This window comes from Elephantulus edwardii, unplaced genomic scaffold, assembly GCF_000299155.1.
Source record: "Elephantulus edwardii isolate Elephantulus edwardi_28Jun2011 unplaced genomic scaffold, EleEdw1.0 scaffold00071, whole genome shotgun sequence".
Lineage (NCBI taxonomy): Eukaryota > Metazoa > Chordata > Mammalia > Macroscelidea > Macroscelididae > Elephantulus > Elephantulus edwardii.
This window is the reverse complement of record NW_006399821.1, coordinates 4,479,325-4,488,557: the sequence shown is the minus strand read 5'-3', so window position 1 is coordinate 4,488,557 and position 9,233 is coordinate 4,479,325. Positions and strand designations below refer to the sequence as shown.

Below are 9,233 nucleotides of genomic sequence, written 5' to 3'. Positions count from 1 at the left end.
AATGTTTTTAAAAAGTTATTTTACATGCTAAATAGTGTATGGATTTGCTGACTTTGAGCCAATTGAAGAATTTGGAATAAGGGAACTCGTGCTTGTCTGCACCTTCCATATAATGTTAAAATAAAAACAAAATTGCTATGAGAGTCATAAAATGAGTTACTATCACATCACCATTAAACTGTAACCTCCTTGAAAATGTATCTCTTCTCTACAGTTATACTTCCAATAGCTATCATGTTTTTGAAGCTTAACAATGTCGTTGGATGAAGTATAAACACCCTCAGTTATTGAAGCTATTATCTTATTTCTTAATATATCTTAAAGACAATGAATAAATATGATATGCTTGAAGATGCACTATATGCTAGTTATAACTTCTTCAGGGACCTTATCATCTTCTGGAACAGGATGTCTCAAGGTGGGCACTGTTGATATTTTGGGTCTTTGTTGAAAAGCCTTGTCTTGTACATGGTACAATGTTGAGTAACATGTCTAGCATCCATCCATAAATCTAGATGTGACAGACAAAATTATTTCTAGACATTTCTCAATGTCTCCTATTGTTGCATGCCATTGAGTCAGTTATAATTCACAGTGACCTTGCAACAACACATTTGAATCTTGCTCTATCCCACATCCTCCTCATGATTTCTACCACACTGGAAACCATTGTTACAGCCACTGTATCACTGAGTCTTCTTCATTTTTGACCTTCCACCTTTCCCAGCTTGACGTCTTTTCCCATGGACAGGCCCCTTTTGACAATATGCCCAAAGAATATGAGACAAAGTTTCATCATTCTTACCTCTAAGGAGCACCCTGGATATACTTCCACCAAAACCAGATTTATTTGTTTTTTTGGTAGTCAATGGGATATCCAATACTCTTTGACAATGCCATAATTCAAAGCCATTAATTCCTCTTTGATTGCCTTTATTCATTGTCCAACTTTCAGATGCATAGGAAACAACTGAAAATGCTGTGGCTTAGATCAAATGAACTTTATTCCCTAAACTGACATTTGTTGCTCTCTAGCACTTTGAAGGATAGGCAATCTCCTCCTGTGCTATTAACTGGGTCAGCTATGAGTGGGTTCCAACTCAATGATACACAACAACAACAATGGCACTTTGAAGAGGTCTTTGACAGCAAATTTTCAAAATGCAACACATCTTTGAATTTCTTGACTGCTCATACTATGGATATTGATTGTGGATTCAAGTAATGTGCCCAGTTGTTGTTAAGTGTCATTAGGTTGCCCTACAGCTTCATAGTGACCTAATGAACAACAGATATGGACTTTGCCATCCCCACAATTTCTGATATACTTGAGCTTATTGTTAGAGCCACTGTGCCAGCCTATCATGTTGAGGGTCTTCTTCTCTTTCACTGACCCTCTGCCTTTCAAAGAACAATATCCAAGTATGTGACACTCTAGTTACACTTGTGTGAGACAAAGTCACCCATGGTTGAAAGTCACACTCAACCAGCCCTACTGTCCTAAGAACTGCTCAGCATCCTGTATTTTGGAGTTTCCCTTGTTGTTAACAAAATATGTTTTTTATTGTTCCATACTTGGTGCTAACTTGGCTCAAGCTTCTATAATGTCATTGGGAAATTACCACCCCCACCATTTTAAAAAAAGAGTAAACCAACAAAACACCTCCCACCCCTCCCCCAGTTACTTTACTGTCTTCTTCAATGATGTTTCTTAGAGAACTATCCTTCATTGTTTTCCAACCTCCTACTGCATCTTATAATTTCCTTCAATATTTAGGGGTTGTTTTTTTTTTAATAGCAAATATGCTTTATTTAAAATGCACACTTTAGTGAAAGCTGGCAAAGGCTCAACGGTTTTATCTCCTAGGGTGGGTCATAAAACCATTATTAGGGGTAAACATTAATCAGATTATTTACTATTTCCTAGAATATAGGGATGGATTAGGGTAGTGTCAGAGAAATGGAATACCTTTGGTTTCAATCTTATATTCCCTACTAAAAGTAAAGGGGGAAAGGGGCAAAGATCTAAAAAGCTACTTCCTGCTGAAATGGGGCAAAGCCAGGGGAGAGTCTTATATCAAAGGGGGATTGGATGGAATTAGTTGATACTGAAAGCTAGTTAGCAGGAACTGTCTGTTTTGTAAAGAGTTGCCAAGCCTCTATGTGGTACAGCCAGTGCCAGTGGAACCAGAGACATACAGTCAATGCATCAGGTGATTGTGCTAAAAGGCTCAAGTCTCAGTAAGACTGCTCCTGAATGTAGTGAAATAAGGTCTCTTGTTTAATATTTGTATTTGTTTAAAGGCTCTAACAATAGTATTGGCTTTAATTCTATGGTTTCTTCTATTATTGCACTTCAAACTGAGCCAGGTGAACATCTATGGTTCGGACTGCTGTAATAAATGTTGTTGTTAGGTACAGGCAAGTTGAGCATGGCTAACAGTGACCTTGTGAACAACATATCTGAAACCTGTCCTACTTACTTCATCCTCATTGTCTCTTCTATCCTTGAGCCCATTGCGGCAGTCATTGTGTCAATACTCTTTACTGAGGCTCTTCCTTTCTTTCTTTCACTGATCTTCTGCCTTTCCAAGCATGATGGTCTCTTCTAACAACATGAGTAAGAAATGAAGCTTCACCACTCTTGCCTTTAAAGAGCAATTAGGTTGCACCTTCTCTGAGACATGTCTATTTGATATTTTGGTAGTCCATGGAATATTTAGTACTCTTCTCCAACACCACAACTTAAAGGCATTGATTCTTCTGTCATCCTTATTCATTGCTCAGTTCTCACATGCAGAGCAGGTGATTGGAAAGACTATTGCCTAAATCAGGTGCAACTTAGACTTTATACTAACATCATTGCTCCTCAGTACTTTTGGGAGGTCCCTGACAGCAGATTTTCCCAAAGCAATATGTCTCCTGATCACCTCACTGTTGGTATCAAGGATGTTGATTATGAATCCAAGTAAGATAAAATTGTTAATAATGTAGATGGGGAAAAGACTGAAACTGACAATGATTTAATATTATTTGGATCCACAATAAGATACCCTTGATATCAACAGTCAAGAGATTAGGAAACTTCGAGCATTTGGAAAGACTGCTTTCAGAGATCTCTTCCAAGTTCTGAAGAGCAATGATGTCAGGTTAAAGACTAAAATGGGTCTGATTCAAGCCACAGTTTTTCCAATCATTTGTTATGCATCTGAGAGCTGGAAAGTGAATAAAGATGACAGTAGAAGAATTGACATCTTTGAGTTACAATGCTGGAGAAGAGCTTTGTATAGTCTATAGACTGCCAAAATAACAGATATGTCTTAGAGAGATAACAACCACAGTGCTCCTTGGAGGCAAGGATGGTGAAGCTTCGTCTCACATGCATGTTTTTATTTTATTTTATTTTATTTTATTTTTTAATTTTTATTATTTTTGTGTGCGTGTACCGTCAAATCAGATATGACTGGTACAGGAGGAGATTGTCCCTCCTTCCCTGGCAGAGCATCTGGTGGATTTTGAACCGTGCGCCTCTGGGATTGTAGCTGCAGCTCCTTGCCACTAGGCCCACATGCATGTTTTTAAGGAGAGATTATTCCTTGGAGAGGGACATCATGCTTGGAAAGGGAGAGGGTCAGTAGAGGAGTGGAAGACCCTCTTTAAGCAAGACTGATCCAGTGACTATACTAATTGGACTCAAGTGTCTAAAGGGTAATTACGATGGCACACGATAGAACAGGGTTCAGATCTGTTGTTCATAGAATTGCTATAAGGCCTATGCAACTCAATGGCACCTAACAATATCATGCTCCTGTTAATTTAATTCATTGTGGTCCAGTGAGAAATGACTTAAAACTGATTCTCCACTGAGTTTCTCAGTCCTGGCTTACCTTTTCTGTTTGGCCAGTCAGCACCTGCCAAATGGAAACCAAACACTATAGACAACAGCTGGTTCACCATCTTGTATTTGCATTATTTTCACTGACATTTGCCGTGGTTAGGTTGATTGACCGGTGCAGTGTTTTTATTTTCTCTTGCACACAGTAGGGTCAGAGACTTCCTTTAGGTGTGTTGCCAGTCCTCTGAATATGCTGGCTAGCACTCATATTAAATCCCCATGGACTTGCAAGAAAAGCCAGAATTCCCAGCTATTATAGGTGCCATCCAGTTGGATAAGAAGAGTGAACTCATGAGGCACAAACTGAGATTTGTAAACCAATGTTCATAGCAGCATTATTCACCATTGCAAGAACATGGAAACAGCCCAAATGTCCAACCACAAACGAATGGATTGAGAAATTATGGTACATTCACACAGTGGAATACTATGCAGCACGCAGGAGCAATAACTTTGTAAATTATTACCTAATTTGGGAGGGACTGGAGAGCATTATGCTGAATGAACTAACTCAGTCCCACAAGGATAAATATAAGACCGTTATTGTAGAATGAGTATAAGGATCCAGGAGCGGTGGGAGAGGCTGGAAGCACAGTGTTGTGGATGTACAGGGAGAAGGGGAGATTAATTACTGGGTTGTAGAATTTGATGGGTAGGGGGTGAGGAAAATTGAAAGAATTTGTTCAAATTTGTATTAGAATTCTATACATAAACTGTTTGTTGTTATGTGCCGTCGAGTTGCTTGCGACTCACAGCGACCCCTATATACAACAGCCCTAAACTATGCTCTGTCCTGTGCCAATTACACTGTCTCTGCTACACCCATTCTGATTACCCCAGTCACTGAACCAATCCACCTCATAGGGGGCCTTCCCCTCCTGCGCTGTCCCTTCACCCTCCCGAGCATGATTTCCCTCTCCAAGGACCGATCCCTCCTTACAACATGTCCAAAATATGTTAGATGGGGCCTCAGAATCCTTGCCTCCAAGTAGCCGCCCGGTTTAACCTTCTCCAGGTTGAATCTGTTTTCCTAGCAGTCCATAGTACTCTCAATACTGTTCTCCAGCATCGCAGCTCAAAGGGCATCAATTCTCCTTCTATCCTCCCTAGCCATTGTCCAACTCTCTGATGCATAACAAGTGATTGCAAAGACCATGACCTGTATCAGACACACCTTAGTCTCCAGAGAGACACCACTGCTCAAGAAAAAACATATCTGAAATTTGCCTTATGCTGCTATCATGATCTCTACCTTTCTGGAGCCCATTGTTACAGTCACTGTGCCAATCATTTTGTTGAGGGTCTTCTTTTCACTACCCCTCCACCATTCTTCCACATTTCTGAGTCTATTTGAGGTCTTGTGAATTGAGGCCCTGTCAAGACATAAAATATCAACTTTCTACGGAGGCACTGACATAACTTTCTAAGTCCTGGGATCCTTTCCCTCGCAGTGGAACAGGGATGGTGACGCCCTAAGCCCCTAAGAGCAGGGCCCACCCCTTTAGGCTAGGCTCCGCCCCTTTCGCATTGAACTCTCTCTTCCTCCGCTCCCGGCTATCGCCGTGGGCAGGGCCTGCTGCCGGTGCAGGAGGAGCGTCGCGCGATGACGCAAGACGTGCGCGCCCACCGCAGCCCCGCCGCCAGGGGCCTGACAGGCCCGGCAGCCACTTGGGCTCCGCCCAGCCGAAGCTCCGCCGCCCGGGCCGGTCAGGTCCGCCCGGCGCCTTGGCTCCACCAGCCTCCTTGACCCCGCCCTCAGCCTCGGCCCTGCCCACTGCCTCGGCTCCACCCGCCGCCTGCCTGTCACTTTCTGGCGGCCGGCGGCGCTGGGCTCGGCGCCCGCCCCCTCCGCCTGAAGCTCCAGTTCCTCCTCCTCTTCCTCCCTCTCCAGGCCGTGGCAGCTCGAGCGACACTCCCTCCTTTGGGTCCCTGTCCCCTAGCCTCCTGCGCCCCTTGCTCCGCTTGGCTGTCACCTCTTCTGCAACACGCTTTGTGAGGACATGGCACACGCACGTGAAGCCTGCCCCAGCGCCCGGGGCTCCGGGGACGGCGAGGTGGTCAGGTCCAGGAAGGTGGCGCTCATCACCGGCATCACGGGCCAGGTGAGTGAGTGCAGACCCGCGGGGATCGGCCGGTCCGCGGGGCGTGAGCTCCTCCTGTGCCGGCCGCCCGCCTGCAGAGACAGCCTCTCCGCGTCCGGAAGGGCTCTGGTCCTGACAGGAGGGTGCTAAGTGGTGGTTTGTGGGGGGCGTGTTGCATCGAGGTGTTCCACTGGCATAGAGTACTTCTGATGTCTCTTTTGGGTGCTTTCTGCACGAGGTAAGGTCCTCATGCCTGCCCTCTTTCACCTGCTGTCAGGGTGCTGTACCTCCCAGCCACGGGCTGCACATGGGGCTTAGTGTCTTGCAGATCTGAGTTCCTGGAGAGAGGTTCGGCTTTCTGTGAATATATGTACAAACACAGGAGGTGTTCTTGTTGAGGGGTAAGAAGGGGATGCTTTGGCTTGGTTCTTCCCCTCACCAGTTTTCCAGATGGAAAGGCCGCGATAAAAGAAAGTAGCATTGTAGAGTAAAAAAAAAAAAAAGTAGCATTGTGGAGTCGCAGAGTAAGAAGTATTAAAACCAAAACGTCCTACTCTTTTTTTTTTTTTTAAATCACGTGCGGTTCTGAAATTCACATCCGTACATTTGAAATGAAGTCTATATCCTAGATTGGTCCAAACACGAGGCTGGAATTCCACTTCCAAAGAAACGAGATACTTTAATGAGATAACCCCAGAGGAGTTATTGAGAATACTGGAGGTCTCTGGCACAGACAGATCTTGGCTAAACTGTGACGGTGTCTTTTAGAGGTGTGCAACAGGGAGGGCCAGACCACTGTGCCTCTTTATCAATGACTTTGAAATAATTTTGTTCATGTGTTTTTGTAGACATGTGATGAGTATACAACCTATCTCACTCATTGTCAAGAAGTGGAAACCTACTCATAGCAGACCCTCTAGCAAGTTTTCAGAGGCTGTCAATCACATGGTAGGAGAGATTGCTCTCTTGGAGCAAGCTGGTGAATACCAACCATCCTCCATTGTGTTTGCAGTGCAACTCCTTACTCATTAGCCAATATAAAGTCTCCAAACTCCAAATAAAGGTAATACTGATGGCTTGTAATATGTTTTTGTTGTTAGGTGCCATTGAGTCAGTTCTGACTCCTAGAGACAGAACTTGTACAGGACAGAATGAAACACCTGTCAGATCCTGAGCCATCCTCACTGTGGGGTTGTTTTTTGTGTTTTTTTTTTAATGTCCATTGTTGAACTGCCATGACAATTTATCTTATTGAAGATCTTTTTTTTTTTTTAAAGAGATCTTCCTTTCTTGTTGCTGTTGTTGACCTTTTACTAAGCATGATGTCTTTTTCTAGAGACAGGCACCTGTTATCTTCTAGTCACTTTGGTAATATTACTAACCCAATTAGTTTTCACCATTCTTCTTAGGGAGCATTTTTATTATTCCCGCTTTACAGATGTGGAAATGGAAGCGTTAAGGTGAAAGGGGCTAGTTGGAGTTCAGACCCTACTAGCTCTAGTGTTATCATCATCATGCTATGCTGCCTCCTAAAAGGGGACAAATTTATTGTGATTATAAAGATACCAGATCAATTGATGTTTTTTTAAGAAAAATTAATCTTAAATGTAGTTTTAAATGAACAGATGAAAATTACTGTTGAGAAGTTATAGCAGCTATTTTCACTTAACCAGAAATGACCTGTTATGATTTACAAGTACAGGTTCTTTAGGGGGTGATGGGACAAACTACCTGAGAAGGACTGTCTTGAGAATTGTAGACCTATAAATACTAAATTTGGACCATGAATACTAAATATGGCCGAAAATGTATTGGATTGGAATAAGGAAATTTGAATTTAACGTTTGTTCTCCCACCATGTTTGTTATTTTAGGCCAGTCATTGAGCTTGTGCACATATTTGTCTTACCATGTAATCAGAAGAATTTATACTCTGATAGCCTTTGACTCTCAATTTTATTTATGGGTTTTCACTCAGCTTGCTCTATATGTTGTAGTGTCCTGAGTCACTTGCGACTGACTCACAGTGACCTTATGCATAGTTGCTCTGAAGCCTGCCCTATCCTGAGCCAATCTTTCTATATCTGACACACCTACCCCCATTACTCCAGTTGCTGTATCCATCCATCTCCTTCAGGGTCTTCCTCTCCTGGGCACACCCTTCATCCTTCCAAGCGTGATATCCTTCTCCAAGGACTGGTCGCTCTTGGCAACCATGCATAACTATGTCACACAGAGCTTCAAAATCCTTGCCTCCAATAAGAAACTTGCTTTTACCCCCTCTAGGACAAACTTACTTTATATAGATAATTGTTATAAATAGGTGTTTGAAAACTGCAAAAAAGGGTGGAGAGGGTTAGAAGAAGAAAACTGTTAAATTCAGGCACTATAGTGACACAACAGTGACAATTCGGGGACTATGTACTGCTGTCTCTCTTTTTCTAATATTAGTGCCCATCTGTAGATGATTACCCTTTTCTTAATTTTAGGCTGGATTTGAAGTTCAGATTTATTAGCCTTACATGATTTTTTGAAGGTAGAGAGATTTTTTATTTTCAGTTCTAACAAGAAATCAAAATCCCTCCAAACTTAATTGCTGTTTAGTTGGAACCAACTTATAGCTGATGTTTCAGAAAATTCCTGGAACCTGTAAATATAAATCGCACTGGAGAAGATTGCCCATTTTTCTCCCAAGGAGTGGCTTGTGGATTCAAACCACCAGAGAAGGACCACCTTTGTATTTGCAGCCCAATTCTCTAATGGACTATGCCACCATATTTAGGAAGCTGTGGTGACTACATAGCCTTTAGAGTTGCACTGCTAATCCAAAAACCACACGAGAAAGAAAGATGAACCATCTTTTTCTGTGTGATCTACATACAGCCTTGAAAACCCACTGGAGGGTCAGTGTTGAGGTTTTTATTTGATTTGAGTTGTTGAAATGTATCAAATTAAATGAACAGGGATATGACTTAATGCAGTTTAGAGCTTTGCTTTGAGAGTGATCCTTTGTCTGGAAGTGAGTACAGTAAGAAATGTGAGGAGGTAGCCTTCTCACTCCTTTTTGTCTTGTTAACCACCAGGGGAGTCTCCCAAAAGCTTTATGGTTACTTTGTAGCACCCTAACCAGAATTGACTATGCTAATGTCCTAGGATTGTTGTAAGAGAGTTCTACAACTGGGTGTCACAGCTTCTGGAGGCTAGGAGTCCAAATGCAGGATGCCAGTTTAGGATGGTGATAAGACCATGTTCTTTCCC

The 9,233-nt window shown here is 42.6% G+C and overlaps 1 protein-coding gene across 1 annotated transcript in view; it reads left to right on the top strand.

Annotated features, from left to right (window-relative positions):
- The first annotated feature begins 5,895 nt into the window (after positions 1-5,895).
- Positions 5,896-9,233, top strand: part of GMDS (GDP-mannose 4,6-dehydratase) — an 844,904-nt gene continuing 841,566 nt past the window's right edge. Inside the window, exon 1 of the mRNA XM_006888703.1 lies at positions 5,896-5,997. Within this exon, the coding sequence (XP_006888765.1) occupies positions 5,896-5,997 (102 nt within the window). The remainder of the gene's footprint in view (positions 5,998-9,233) is intronic.